Here is a 16040-nt window from a genome sequence, read left to right as displayed (position 1 = left end):
TTTTTCTGCTGCTTAAATACTACAAACACAGACACAAATGCAGTTCTTGCATGATTAGATACTTTACTACTGGTAGGCGCCACTGACAGAAGCACGACTGAGTTCAAAATAAAACAAAACAAAACTGCCAGTCTTCGACACTTATGAGGTATCTGCACATTCGGAAAAGCATGACCTCAGTGACAGATGAGGGGCCAGCTTTAAATCATGATCAACTTAGGATTCACTTCCTGCAACCACAAGAGCTCTGACATCGGCAAAGAACAAAGCACACCTGACAGGTAAAATCTTCCACAGATCCACTGAAGAAATGTAAAAGAAAACCATCAAGCAGGGTTAAATGCATGAAATATAAAGGATGGGAATCAATAATCCATCATTATACAGCACCTACATCTTAAAAGACGGGCTTTTCATTGTTGAAAATAATAATACTAATGAAGAAAATCTGAAAAATCGGATTTTTCAGTCCAGACAGTGAGTGAGTTCCATTCCATTCAGGGAACAAGGAAACGTGCCAGTGGCAGTGGAAAAAAAAAAGTATATGTTCTATTATGTGCCAAATTCTAATCCAGCAGAACAAAACAATGACACAAATGGGATCAGTCCAAGTTAGAAATCAGTGTTTTTTTTTCTAAACCACTATGTTAACATTGGTGTATGCTTCTGTCTCGTGCATCGTTTGGTCGTGGGTCCTCGTCTGTGCATTTGTGAGCTCAGCTCCTGTTTCAGAGGATGCATCCTTTGATAAGACAGTATTATCCAGGGACAGCACCTATAGGGTTGTGCCTCAAGGGGGTCATTCTGACTCACCTTTGGGTCCCAGGCAATAACCTTACCCTGCTATCTCTCACATGCAATGTTGATTTCAGTTCAAATGAAAAAGAAAGAAAGGAAAAAAAGCCCTCAGGGCTTTTAAAGATCTAATCAAGAGACCAGAGAAGGTGCAGGCTCAGTACACCTCAGGGTCATCCATCTTGGAGGTGATAATCAGACGGATGTTCCTCTCAAACAACTAGGATCCTGCCTTGGTCATATCGATACCGTTACTGATACTGGCAGCATAATTACACAGCTTGGTAGTTTGGGCTTGCAACTGAGTCTGGTTGACTTCTTTTTAAAGGTTTTCCGCTTGATCTATTGACCTATTTCCATAGTTGTATCTGTGAAAAGTGAAAGTGAAAATCTATCAAAGTGGATCCTTCTCATGTGCCGATACGTAATCCTCTGAAGGACACTGAACAGTGAGTAGTAAGCAAGAAGCAGCAACTTGGAAAATAAAGCAAAAACAAGTTTAGCGTCTAAAGAAATGAGAATAATTGAGACTCTAAATGTATAACCTTTGTCCTGTGGTACCTAACCTTTCTTTGGGGCAGACGCACTAACATGGTTGCACACACTTCAGACATTAAAGCTCCTATAGAGTGGTCCTTTCGCACATATATGTGAGTTATAGAGGTCTACTTGCATACATTAACTTGTTTTTATGGTCCTCCATACGAGCCGATAGATAAATCTCTCCTCACTGAAGCTCTCGTCAACCGCGCCGTTTCAGACCGAAATCTCACCCTCAGAAGACTGACTGTGTTGTGATTGGCCAGCCAACGAGAGCTTTCCCAACTGTCTAATGATTGGCCAGGTACCTGGAAGTGACGTAATCAGCACGTCAGCTCTCAGAGGTGCAGCTCCCCCTCTGGAACGTTGGATGCACTGCTACTCATTATCAAAACACTGTTTTAACAATGTTTAAAAATGGCTTTGTAGCGACTCCCCACCACAGTCCCTTTTTTACGCCTTTGACCTGGAGTCGGACCCAGAGTCAGAAGACACTGTCGCAAGCGAAACACCTACACAACAGACGCGTTTCAATGTACGAAACCGGATGTGCCCGGACTATTGCCAGGACCAGGAGGATCTGCTGTTCAGGAGAAGTGATCCTTGCGTCACGATTCCAGGCTTGCTGAGCCCGAGAATACAATAAAACCCAGCGTTCTCAGCGGTGGCTGAACTGTCTGTTTTGAAACTTTAGGGCTTCATAAACGAGGGAATGGCGCAGATACACACCAAAGAACAGCGTTAATTGGAACTTTCGGTCTATGGGAGCCATTGCAATATGCACCTGGAAACTAGTGCTCTTTTCCTGCTCATACATATGCATTCATGTATATGCATTCGGATGTGTGAATACACACATCACACGTGAACACACCAAGAACCCTTTTAAAACCCTTTATTCAGGAAAGGGGTTTTAAAGGGTTCTCTGGATCAAAATGGTTCTTACTGGAACCATTAGTATTACCAAGAACCCTTGAAAAACCCTTTCTTCAGGGAAAGGGTTTTTCAGAAGCAAATGGTTCCAGGTAGAACCTCAGCCCTTGTAGAAGGACCCTTTTGGAACCCATATTTTGTAAACACAACATAAAGCCTGTTGACTACCTCACAAAAGTCACTTTGCAAAAACTATATACTAGCAACTTTGGACACACTTTTAAAACCTGAAAACAAATGAGAGCTTCCTGAAGCCAAAACATCCAGAAGTTGATAGGGTGATATATATCACGAACAAGGATAAATACAGATTAAAAAAAAAAGGGAAACGTTTTTGCAAATGCCAAGTCATTAATCTAAGGTAAATTAAAATTAAATGTGGTGTACAAAGCATTGTTAATCTATTTTAGAATATGCATAATGGGAGATCAAAAAGAAACCTCATAGTTCAGTATATACCACCGTGTTTATCAGCACAGAGGGGAACCTACTGGTTTCTTGAAAAACATTTGTAGCACAAGTTTTTCATCTGCTCTGCCACTCTCTGTGCTCCCTAACGTACTGGTGGAAAACCCATTAAGCTCTCTCAGCTCTGGTTTCTCATTTGTGACATCAACCCTGCACCACAACCTTAGGTTTGTTGCCTAACCAGATTTACATCTTTCTGCCAGAGGACATAAACTATTAAACTCTGTATATTGTTCAAATACCGAACTGTAGAAAATCGCCAACAGAACTAAATGTTTTCATACTGGTTTGGGGTGAAAACACAAATAAAATACTACTCCTTTTCTACTTATTCCAGATAACTTTAAGAGAGGTTTGCGGTTTTGTTATTGACATGATGTCAGCTTATTGACTACTAATGGGACTAAACTACTTAATTTGCGATGTTTTCTCCAAGTTATCACACCTGGTAAACATCTGCACTGGTACCATTTGTCCTTTTAGTAACTCCTACGGAAGTGATGTGTTCTTTGTTTCTACATGGTGTTAGGAATGTGTCTGTGGCAACTCCAAACCTTGGACTCATTATCCAATAGATTTGAAACCCTGTTGAAGCAATTATCCAGTTATCCAGTGACAGTTGTGCACCTGCTTCAGGTTTATAGCTCTTTGTCCAAGCTGTTTGTCTGATGACTTTATCCACCATGACTCAGATGAGGACTGTTGTACACCTCACTTGTTTGTATGATTATTCCTTTGAAGTAGCAATTCATTCTGTCACTAAACCAGACAGACAAGCACACATTTATGAAGCCCAATTTATACTCCTGCATAAAGTGCTCTACGTAGCTTACGGAAACCCCTCTACGTTGCTGGCTGCATGAAATATTATACAAAAAGTGTTTGTCACTCCCTCAAGGGACAACGGAGACGGCAAGGGCTGTAATTGGTCCTCAGGATAGGCCGAGATACCGCTGCTCTGTGCCAGCCACATTGCGCACCGAGCGCCCACAGAGGCGGAGCTGATCACCGCTGCCAAACTATAAAAACACACACCACATGTTTAGACTCTAAATGGCTATTTTCTCGCCTCAAATGATCTTAAAACTGCGTTCTGAGACAGAAAAATATTTATTTCAGGTGAGAAACGGCCACTGTTTCAATGTTATTCCACTGCAACAACAACAACAACAGTCTTTCTTTCTCGGACGCCATTGCTCACTGTAGCCAGAAGCACAACAACCTTGCGTAGCGACCCCTACTGATTGGGCGGGAAATTGCAGTGCATGGCCTTAAGTGTTGTTTGTGTATATAAACTATTGTTTATTGCTGTGCATTCACTGAGCACACTACTTTATAAGTCTTAAAGCTTGATGAGCTCTGTTGATGGAGTTGAAATAGATGGAAATGATGACGTAAAATTCTTTTCTTTTTTTCCCCCTTTGTGGTGAGAATTTGCTGGCGGTCCATATTGTATAATGCACATTCCATGACCATCCCATCTGTCTGGTACTGGGAGTATAACTGGCATTTTGATTGCAGTTTTCCTCAGGAGACAACGTAGGACCTTGAATCTGGATCACAGTGGTTTTAGAGGCACAGTGAGGGTTTGTCTTATGGGGGGGAAAAAAAATGTTTTTTGCCATTTTTTTTTTTTCAAAGTGTAATAAATTATGTTTACTGCGCTCCAGCAGATGACCATAATAAATCTGCTGACTGACTAGTTTGTTGATTGATGCCAGTGACTCATCAATTACTTCACTGGGAACTGAAATTTCAGGTTTTCCGGCACAATTTCCAGGCTGCACTCAACAATCCCCGGCCATTACAGTGTCATAACATGAGCCACTAATGATGCAAAACATTTCAGAGAAGAAGACGGGGGACATCCTGTCTCAAACCAAAACAACAATAATACTATCAAAAAATGTATTAATGTGATATAATGCATTTCTGATGCATATTTCCATTGGATCATAGCTGTAATTGACTCTTAGCTCCAGGAGAAAGTCCATAATTCTGTCAAAAAAATAAATCAAGAGGCCAATCTTTCTCTTTTATTACAGCTGAACAATCCAAAAACTATATCTACTAATCATGTTGCTGCACTAGTGTTCGCTCAGTCGAGGTTCACCAAAGCTGATTTGAGACAAGAAATAAGAGGAAGATATCAAGCAAATGGTGTGTTTCTACCGAGGTTCGGTACGGTACAGTATGTATTTTTTTGCATTTCCATTAGGAATAGCACCAACTTAACTGACCCCAAATGTTAAATTTTTCAGTTCCCTATACATGGGGTATCAGACTAATGGTATGGTATGGGTGGAGCCCAGAGTATATTGTCATTCAAAGCTTGACGTCTTGTTGAGACAAAGAGCAACACACCAAGCAGGTAAAAAACAACCTGGTGGATGTCCTCTGTTGCCGTCTGCTGTGTCACATTCAATGCCGCTGTTGGTACCAGTACAACGTCACGCTTACATATGCTGCTGACGCAGCCGTCGGACTCAAACTACTTGGTACACAAACGCAAGCCTGATCAAGGGCTTTAGCAATCCAAACTGTACCATAGCAAACTGAACTGTAACGTAATGGAAACATGACGTAAGAGACATAGCATGATCCCATATGCTGCTGTGGTAAGAGGAGCCAGAACTGATCAACAGAGGAGAACCAGAGTGGAAGACATTTATCGTCCTGAATTGAGACATAATAGAGGTCAGTGTCGAGAAACCTTGATTTGAGTCCTGATATACGTGTCAATTTTATGTCCAACCAACCATTCAGAGCGAGTCGTTATAACTTTCTCTACAATCATTCAGAGTCATCTCATCTAAAATAGTTGCCCTGGGGCGTTTGCTTCAGATTGTCCTTTTTTGAAGGTGACTCTAAAGATTGTCAACACAGAAATAAACCACTTGACATAGTGTCAGCTACAGCCATATTTAATATATATATATATAATATATACAGCCATATATAATATAAATCTATTGATTGAAGTGCCAGTCACAAACTTTGTCTTGGCTTGATAGATCTACAGTAGGCTGCGTCAGAGCCAACCGTGTAATGGTTATTGTCGCAGTTTCGAGCACATGCTGAAAATATATCTACCTTACACCTTTTTAGGTTGAATCACAAATGTCTATCGGCGGGGATACACGGTCTGCTAGTCAGGAAGCTAGCAGCCGGCCCGGGTGGCCAACCTTGCCTGCCCTCCGTGCTCCCCCACCAGATCTGGTATATCACTCTCACACACACAACTAGGGTATTGGGGGAGATACAGGAAGACCATTGGGGGGGTTGGGGGGCGGGCCCACCAAGTAGTGGGCCTATCCCCCATCTTCCCCTCCAGGGGTCTCCGCTCTCCCCCAATATTTTATGGCATATTAGACACTAGGGCCTGGGGGTGGGGTGGGGCATATCGACTACCCCGCTGTCAGCAAGCAGCGGGGTGTTGTCACCTCATCCTCCCCCCCACATTTTTAATGCATACTAGATACCAACATCCGCCATACACACATCCCACAGCACACATACATACACACCACACCACATCCTGGTGGGGGGGGGGGTGGGGGATGGGTGGGGGGGGCCTCCCGGGTACCTGTGTCCCGCCCGCCTCCCGGCTGGGCTGGGGTCGGTGGTTTGGGCTGGGGGGCGGTTGTGGAGCTCCGGGGCGCTGGCGGCCGCGGCGGGTAGTTGGGTCGGCTGTCGGTCTGTCGGGGGGAGCCCCGGGGGACCTGGCCGTGGCTCTCCATGACTCCTGGGAAGGGTGATGGTGGGCGGCGGGCTGGTCGCTCGGCGGGGGCTGACTTTGGGCGCCCTGCCCTGGGTGGACGGTGGGTCCCTGTGCCGGGTGGGCGTGGGGTCCGCTGTGACAGGTCTTACGGCCTCTGACCCATACCTGCGTGAGGGGGCTTGCCCGGGGCGGATCTGGGACCCTGCTGCCTCCTGTTCCTTGGGGGCCCCCGGCTGGGATCCCTACATGAGCCTCTGCCGGCTCCCCTCTGGGGGGGAAGTCATGTGGTTGGCTCCGGGGTAGGCGTCGGGGATAGCTGTGGCGGGCTCCGGCCTGCCTCCTGGGGGGACGTTCTGGGGGAGGCTCTACTGTCCCTGGTGATGGGCTGGGCTGCCCTGGGGGCCTGGGTGGGTCCCGGGTGTGGGGACCTGGGGCCTCAGGACCTGCCTCGGCGTGTGGTGGGCTGGTCTGTGCTTGTGGTGCCGTCGTCTCCTGCCCCCTCGGGGCGTGCTCTGCGCGTGGGGGGCGCCGGATCTGCGGCGCCCTGCCCTGGTCCTGTGCGGGGTGGACTCGCGGCTGGCCCTGGGTCGGGCGGTGGCGGGTATCTCCGGGCCCGGGGGGCTGGTGGACGCCCCATGTGCCTGGGTTACCGCCGGTCTCCTACCGGGGGGCTGGGGGGCGGCGACACGGTTTCACCACCGATTCCCGACCACACCAAGTGACAACCTCCGCACATACATATATATGGATGCGCGAATACACAGACATACAGATACACACACAGACAAACTCTGGTTCATGATAGAACCAATATAAACTGATACAACCGTTATAGACAAGATCACCTTATCTATATGTGGTTGTTAACAAATTCTAATGGTACTGTAATACAAATGCATATCAGTGTTATTAATGTTGTAATGTTGTCATTACTGCCTTAGTGTGTTATGCTACTAATTTCTATCTAGTGTCTCTCTTTCCCTCCCTCTCTCCCTCCCTCCCTCCCTCCCCCTCTCTTATCTCTCCCTCTTTCTCCCCATCTCTCTCACACCTCCCTTGTCTGTCTACCCACCCTCACCCCCACCCCCCCTGTCTGGCCCGGTCCTCCCACACAACCTAATAAATAAAAACATAAATAGCAGGACGGGCATTACAGCGCTGTAATCACTCGCCCTGCAAACAGCAAAATCTGTTCAACACCAACAGACATGCAGTCAACCATAGTGCATGCCCAAGGTACTGGACAGGACAGGTTAAAAAAACAAAAAAAAAAAAAAACAAAAAAAAAAACAAAAAAAAAAAAAACAAATGTCTATCAGGCAGTTTGAGCCGCTAAGAAAGCCACTTTGTCAAAAACTGCACTTCAAAAGGTCAAGAAAAAATCAAGGAAGTCAGAATTCCACAGCTTGTGTGCAGGTGTTTGGTAATGTCACAGATAAATACACGTTTTATAGTAACTGTGGAGACCGATGTGTCTGCTCCTGTTCCCTGCTGTGCTGAAATTGAGCTGCAACCTACACACAGGTGGTGCAACAGTTTGCTAATCTCTCCTCACTCTGAAATGAAACAGAAGATTCTTGAAATGTCCCTTTTTGGGCAACGCATACAACAGGACATCATAATCACATCTGTTTTCCAAGCTGCCTGTGACATTTTACTGTGCATGATTCCTTAAGACATGTCTCCTTAATGTGACACTCACTACAAAGTGATAATTCAAAGCAGAAGTAAATGGAGGGCGTATCTTCATCTTCATTATTGACACAACTGCTGTGTTAAATGCAGGTGAATGCCAGTGAAAATGCTTAAGGCGCTCTGCCAAAATGTCTACAATAATAAGTCCCAAAATGTCTATTATAATAATAATGTCAACAATAATTCACATCTAATAGATATGTAATATTATCATAGAAAAACTTCAGAAAACATCACCGGTGCCAAAACATTAGAAGGTATCATTGCGAGCCGACCATTTTTGAGTAAGTATTTTCCTATCGCCTTCTACAAGATCAGCCCAAAGTCAGCTCAAATTAAAAAATAAGATGACGAGGCTATTTGTATCGAGATGGAAGAGAGTTGCCAAACGCTGCATGCTTTGCCAGTACTACTGAGAGACCACTGATCAACTTCATTAACAGCAGCCTGGAGAGAAGCACAGTCCATTTTTTTAATGGTGAAACTGGGAGCAGCACCTTCCTGTGTTTTTGTGTGTTTTCCTGCAGTGTTTCCTTGTTCAGAGCCTGACTCTTCCTCCTGTATATCGGCAAGAAGCTATTTGGATCAAGTCTTTATTCGCCTGCCACTGCACAAAGGTTCCCCCCCCTCATTTCCATGAATCAATATGCAAATCCATGGCTGTAGAATAAATCAGACGTGGCGCAGAGCGATTATGTAATTACATTATCTCATCTAAAGATTAATTGATTAGGACAGGCTTCCTAATAGATTAAAGGACTTTTAATAAATCAATTTTATCATCCACATGCTTCGTTCAAAGAGCAATTTGATGAAATGAGTGGCTTAGTGTGAGTGTGTCACAGATGAGTATAATGGAGGGCTTTTCAAACACAGGGAAGCAACACCTGCCTCTGATTCAGTGCAAACACTCTTAGAGATAAAAGTAGAACCATATAAGGTTCTTCGGCTTGTCCTCATAGGGGAACCCTTTTTGGTTCAAGGTAGAACCTTTTATGAAGGTTCCACCTGGAACCATTAGTGTTACCAAGAACCCTTGAAAAACCCTTGTAGAAGAACACTTTTGGAACCCTTATTTCTAAGAGTGTACAACAGTGGCACATTGGAGCCTTGTTTTGAAAAGGTCCAGTATCACACACACACACACACAAAAAAAGTACTTTCATGTGTAGTAAGAGTTGATAAAACTCTGTGACCAAAGTCATTCAGAACAAAAAAAAAAACCTCTTTATATTTGACTATTTAATGTCATTCTAACATATTCATTGGCTTTTTGGTTTAACATCAAAGTTAATACCATTAAGACAGATGTTTGAAACATTTTCTTAATCAAGCAACAAAAAACACACACTCATACTAGGCTTTTGTGGTTGTGTACCATTCACATTTGCGTTGACACTGGTACCAGTGCCCTACAGTACTCCCTTAATTTGATGATAAACTGTTTGACTACAAACAGTTATACATTATATCTCATAATTACGTCTCACTATTTATAACAACATTTAAAGTAATAGGTAACAAGGGAGTCCTTTGTTTAAATTTAAATACAGAATAAGAATAAACATTTCTTGTACTACTAAGGAAGAGAGATTATGTCGCGTTAACTCCCACTCTAATTAAAAGCCTCAAAACTGGTATTCGGGACAGTAGGAGCACCAATACAGTTTAGTGAGTGTCACAACACACTGTTACTGTACATGCAGGAGACAAATCTGTGGTCGTCTTACATTCTCATGCTGCACACATCATGTTCTTTTCTACTTTCTTTAAAGTAAATACAAGGAACGAGTATATGACATGGAGCTGCAGCCACCCACGTGCTCTTTAAAGAGCCAGCTCTGGAACACCAAGAAGCAGTTATCACAGCAACACTCCCACAGTTTGACACTGGGAGAATATAGATTCTAAATCTTTAAATTAAAATGACACATTATGAATCCGAGATACATGCTAAAAAATAAAACCCAGTGAAGGTTGGAGGCCAGGGACAATTTACTGCTAAATCCAAACACAAGCCTGTCTTTCTGTCTCCTCCTGGGAGAGCTGAGGCCACTTGCAATAAATAGTGGCAGGGCCTTATTCGCTCGGTGAGTGATGGTGGTGATGTTCACAACTGGAGGAATGTTTGAGTCCCAGCTCCAGACAGGACCATAGGGTCACTATTTATGTTCCTGTTCAGATACCCAGTGAGTGGTGAGAGTCGCTGCGGCTTCCATACGCTATGACATATGGTGTAAAAAGCTGGCGTTAAAGGGAACGCTGTTCTGTGAACAATAAATCTCAACAGTTTTAAAAACTGTAGTGCCATAACTATGTCAGTGGCATTCAAAGCAAATGAGTTCACACAAAACTGAATGGAATTAATTGATTAATTTTATGTTGTCAACACAGACGGGGGCAACTTTGTGCTTAATTGAAAAACAAAGTGTTTGCAAACCGGTGTTGTCAACATTACAACTGTTTTGACTGCCACCTAGTGGCAAACTTATCAATCAATTGTTATAGATAAAGATATATCTATATATAAAAATGCTTTCCTTGGCTTTATGTATGGTTTCTTTTTATTATTATTTAGATTTTTTTGTCCCACTCATCAAACCTTGAAAACAAGTTTGGGAAATTTCCTGACGATGCCACATTTTTTTCAAGCACAAAATTTGACGATTAATAAATTAGTCTGCTTCTGTAAATTATAGATTGCCTTACACAATCAGAACCCCCTGCCCTTGATTTAAAATGAATAAATGAAATAAACAGTGTCTGTGTTGTGAAAGCATCTCTTGACTTACCTTCATTAGGTTGGTTGGGTGAAACAGACTGGTATGTCGTCTTCTCCTCCTCCTCCTTGTCCATCACTTCATCCTTCGCCTCTTCTCTGTCTTCACTGCGGAGGTTAAACAGATCTGGCTCTCTGCTGGGCTCAGCCTCATCCAGAACGACCTTTACTGGAATCTGGGTGGTGGTGGTGGTCGTACGAAAATGGACCATGGGTGTTGTGTTCTCCTCGGGACTCCTAGGGAAGGAGATGGTGCTGAACTCAGGTGTGGTCTCTGTGTTGCTGCTGGTGGGGTCAATGCTCTCGGGCTCCATGTAGCTTTTCTGCTCCGTGACACTCAGAAAAGTTACTAATTCTTTCTCCTCCTCTGCGTCCACCCCTCCCTCGCTGTCTGGTTGGACTGTCCCCTGTAATTCTCTTTGATCATTTGAACTTGACCTGGAAGGAACTGGGGTCTCTGGACTTTCCAGTGTGTGCAGAGAGAGTGACACTCTATCTGATTGTCTCTGCTGATTTGTTTGACTCTCTGTACTTCTGACTGAATGACTAACATTGGTATGACCGTTTGAACCTCTGGGTATAACACTATCCAGTGCATGTTTGTCATGTGTCTTAGTCTGTGAGCTTCTCTGAACATGCACTGGAGTCTCTGAACTCTCATGTGGGTGTTCTTCACTCCCTAAACCTTGATTTAATGGAAATATGACACTATCCAAACTCCTTTGTGCATGCATTGGATTCTCTAAATCTGTCTGTGGACTTTCATCACTGACTGAGACTCTTTGTGCAGTTGTGAGACCCTGAGAGGCCTGCCAAGAAGTCGTGGTGTCCTCATGCATATGTGACCTGACAGTACTTTGTTGTTCTGTTAGGGAAGGCTCTGTCACATCCTCTTTGTCTGCAGGATGGTCATGAACTCCATATCTCTCTCTCAGCTCAAACTTGCTTTGTCTTTCAAAACTCAGAGTGGCAGGGTTTCTTTCAGGTGTGTCCGAGCCACCAAACACTGATATGACCTTGCTGAAAGGAGGGGACTGAGTGGGGAAGGCCAGAGTTTGAGGGTAGCTCTCTGGAAGGTCTGTTGGATCATAATCGTAGTCCTCGGATTCGTCTTTATCAAATGATGATGGTTTGAAAAGAGGAAGGTTCCCATTTGGTAGAACGTGGTATGGTGTTGAGAACTGATCTGTTTGGCCTTGACGGTCAAACCTGTAGTTGCTGCTGACTGTGTCCTCCACTGTAGGCACAGCTAACATTGGTTTAAGGGCTTTCTCAGAATCACAGTCAGGTACAGGGTAGCACATCAGCTCCCCGCCTTCATTCGGGCAGTGGCAGACCCGGCAGGTTTCAATGTGGAAGGAGTGTCCAGCCTCGTACTTTTGCCCATCATGGACACACCCTATACGCTCACACTGCATGCAGCTGTCTGCAGGCTCAGAAATCTCGATGCAGTTGGGTGGCATGTCGGGACAGCTGATGAAGTGGCAGCTGATCCGGCCTCCCCCTACAGGACAGGAGCACTCTGTGCTGCCGTAGTCGACAAAGTAAGAATCTCCCTCGGGCACTTTGCCGTTCTTGAATCCAGCACTGACGCAATCATAGTATTGGTAGCCCTCACACGTGCAACCTTTGTGTAAGCACGAAGCACAACAGGTGCCACTCTCCAGCACTTCTTCTATGCATTTGTCCAGCACAGGACAGTCCACACCAGTGCAGTCACGCTGGCAGAAGCAGACACTCGCGCACAGGAAAATCAACAAACACCCCAGCAGTGCTACTTCAGCTCTTTGAAGACAAGCCATGGTGTACAGTGCAGAGTACGCACTACAATCGAAGAACAGGTATCATCCAAGGCCTTCAGTTTATCTTCAAGAACTCTGCCAGATTCTGTCCATTGGAATCACCTCTGCCCTGCAAGAAATAAGAGATTCAGAGAGACAGACCAACATGCAGTCAGAGGTTCTTTGTCCAAATGAGAGCAGACCACAACATCTGTCTCCATAGTTGAACTCACAAGAGTCGATATTTCACAAGGAGACCACATACTTGTACTTACATCATCAGCTGTAGTACACTGTTTTGCAGTATTATGGAAACTGCCTTAGTGACACTTCATACCTGGTGGCCAAGTTCTAAATTTCAAGTAAATGATTTTATCCATAAAAAGCTAATTGGTATTTTCTGCATCTGTAAGTCCCCTGAGGCCTGTGTGTGATGTAAATGTCACCAATGTCCACGATGATACACACAGATCCTTATGGGTGTCCATGTGCAGCCCAAAAATGTATGTCTATATGAACCATACGTTTGACAGCAGATGCTCCAGGTAGGACAGTATATTGGAATGGAATGAAAGGGAGGATCAGGTTCATGGACATGATCCTGATCAAGACTGATCTAGATCATCATTTTAGCTGGGTACATACAGAACGTGTGCGAAAACACAAAGCAGAAAGTATTGAAAGCTTTCAAAACCGCAATAACAATTTTATGTCCCAATGTTGTTGCTTCACAAAGTTGGAACAGTTGAGCTTTTGGAAAATGATTGCACTTTAAGGAAGCAAAAAATGGAGTTAGTCTTTGACTCCTGACTAATCACTTAAAATAACAGGACTCACATAGCTCCATTCTGCATTCAGCTCAGGATTCAGTTAATTAGTTGAATTCAGCACGACAGCTGCACAATAAAAACCTTTGTGTTTATTTTTGACAGATATTGCAATATGATTTGTCATTTGTGTTTTTTTTTTGTTTTTTAAATCAAAATCAAAAAGCTTTATTTATAGCAGTATTTTCTGGGCTGTTCCAATTCGATCACAATGCTGTTTTGTCTCACATTCACAAATAATTGTATTTCAGTTTGGATGCACTATTAGATATGGCATTTTTGTTTGTTACTTTTGTTATCAATTGTGCAGCCCCAATTACCACCAGAGAAGAGAACTAAAAGATGATTCAAATGAAATTAAAAACCTCACATTTGATGTAAAACTCACGCTGCTGCTCGTTTATGAGGTTGAGAAAATGCAATTTTTTTTACAACGTGAACTGTACTCAGACAGATTTTATGTGATATCAATGAAGCCAAACATATTTTCCCAGTCTAGAACATGCTGGCATGGCCGCAGGTCACTTGTGCAGGTAAACACACACCCCCACATCAAACTCTGACTCAGCTGATATTCATGAAGTATCTAAGAAGTGCTGGATTTTACAGCCAGTTGTTATGAACACTGCTGTTAGATATCCTGCTCTGAATGAGCTCAGTTACTCTCATCATCACCTCTTCATTTTTATCACACTGTCAATTTGATCGGACGAGGAAACTTACTCATGAATGTATTTCTAATGCAAACTACTTATTTACCATAGGTTTTGTGATAGAAAAACCATCAAAAGAAATAAAAATGGACAAGGATTTCTTTGAAAAATACTGGAAAACAGCTAATAACAATATTTCTACAGGCTTAAACACTTCTCCCTTGCAAGATTAATGTACACAACATATTTCCTTAGGCTTACTGGCTGAGAAAAGAGAGAACGGCAAAAAAAACATGTCTTTGGTTTCAAAAACATTCACTTGAAGCTTGACGATAGTCATTTTTGTTGTGGAACCAGCACGTCTTTGTAATTTGTCAGAGTCAAGGAGTCTTTACCACAAAATAAAATCTATGAAACAAGGACTTGATTACCTGAACATTTCTCAGCTCAAAACCTTGAATTCTTAGAGTTGGAGTTCCTGGGAGGAACTTTGCGGGGGGGGGGGGGATAACCAGCGGCCTCTGCCCGTGACGGCCTTCATGACCTTATCCACTTTTTTTTTTTTGCAAAGCCTGCAATTTATTGTTTCTATATTTTTGACTCTTCAATTTAGATTCTAGTTCATATCTTTGATTTCCAATCATTGCCATAGTCGAGTTAATGTTTTGATGGCGACGTGGTAATACTCCGTTAAATCTATTACACTGTGAATATTGGGCTGAACCGTGACTCAAAAATACTGATATTGCAATAGCAAGAGGTGCATATTTTCCAAAGATTGTGCAGCTTCTTTTTTTTTCTGCCTCCCAGTCTGAGAAATGAACATCACTGCAGTTCACTCACGGGAAGTGACAAGCGTCGTTACTCAAGCTGGCAAGGTGTGGCTGTGAAAGAATGCAAATAAATTAGTGTTTTAGTAGTCTGGTGTTTCCCAGAGCACTGAGGGATGGGGGGGGGGGGGATTCCTCTTTCCTTTCACACACACGCACACATACAGCTGATGTCTAAGCAGTCCCTGATGTAAAGGCAGCTCTGCCAACATGCACAAAGTGGAGAGGATTGTTTTAATGAAAACAAACTGAGGCAGAGCAACTTTCTCTTTGCTGCAGTACACACCGTACTGTAATTCACATGCACTTGCATTCATTATCATTGATGAGATGTTGAATGTAAATATAAGTTAAGTTAAGTTGACCAGCTTCAACAACAACTCTGGATAGTTTTGTTTTTGTCAAGCAAACAGCAGTCCTGTAAAAAAAACTAAATTAATCTCCTGCAACCTGTCATCTAAGTGGAAAACGTGACTAGAAAACGTCTGCTGGCTGCAGAGAACAAAAAAAAAAAAACACTGCTTATTATTTCAGCAGGGGAACTAAAGCATTCATCCACACTGAGTGGCTCCTAAACTTCTTACAACCTCATCTATGGATCATGAGTTTCACCAAGCAAACACAGTCTTAATTTAAAAGAAGACAAACTCTGCGGGTCCTGTGGTGAAAGTTTGTGAAAACACCGGTGCGAGTTACCTTGTCATGCGCGCACTGATGTGCTGGAGAGCCGTCTGTCTGTCTGCCTGTCTGTCTGTCTGCTGGTCGTCCTCTGAGCGCAGCAAGTGAGATCCTTCTGACCATTGAAGCGCTGCAGGGAGCAGCAGGCACTCGGAAAGGGGAGGAACCACAAGTTTCCCCTGCTGGAGACTCCGGAGGAGATCCAATCATGATTCATAATGAAGCAGGTCAGTGGAGCCGGCCCACTCAGCGCAGCCACCAAGGTATTGGTACGTGAGTTGACATAAAGTTTGAAAACTTTATTTGTTTACTTGTTTACATGTGTACAATTTATTCAGTT

General features: G+C 43.5%; 1 protein-coding gene across 1 annotated transcript in view; it reads right to left on the bottom strand.

Annotated features, from left to right (window-relative positions):
* The window catches only part of fbln2 (fibulin 2), a gene marked incomplete at both ends in the record, with an annotated part of 65545 nt that extends 52812 nt beyond the window's left edge, over positions 1-12733 (bottom strand). The window contains one exon of the mRNA XM_083892208.1: positions 10945-12733. Coding sequence (XP_083748334.1) covers positions 10945-12733 — 1789 coding nt within the window. The remainder of the gene's footprint in view (positions 1-10944) is intronic.
* Positions 12734-16040: the final 3307 nt, after the last annotated feature.

Source organism: Microchirus variegatus (genome assembly GCF_963457635.1).
Source record: "Microchirus variegatus genome assembly, chromosome: 7".
Lineage (NCBI taxonomy): Eukaryota > Metazoa > Chordata > Actinopteri > Pleuronectiformes > Soleidae > Microchirus > Microchirus variegatus.
This window is presented reverse-complemented; position numbering and strand designations above follow the sequence as displayed.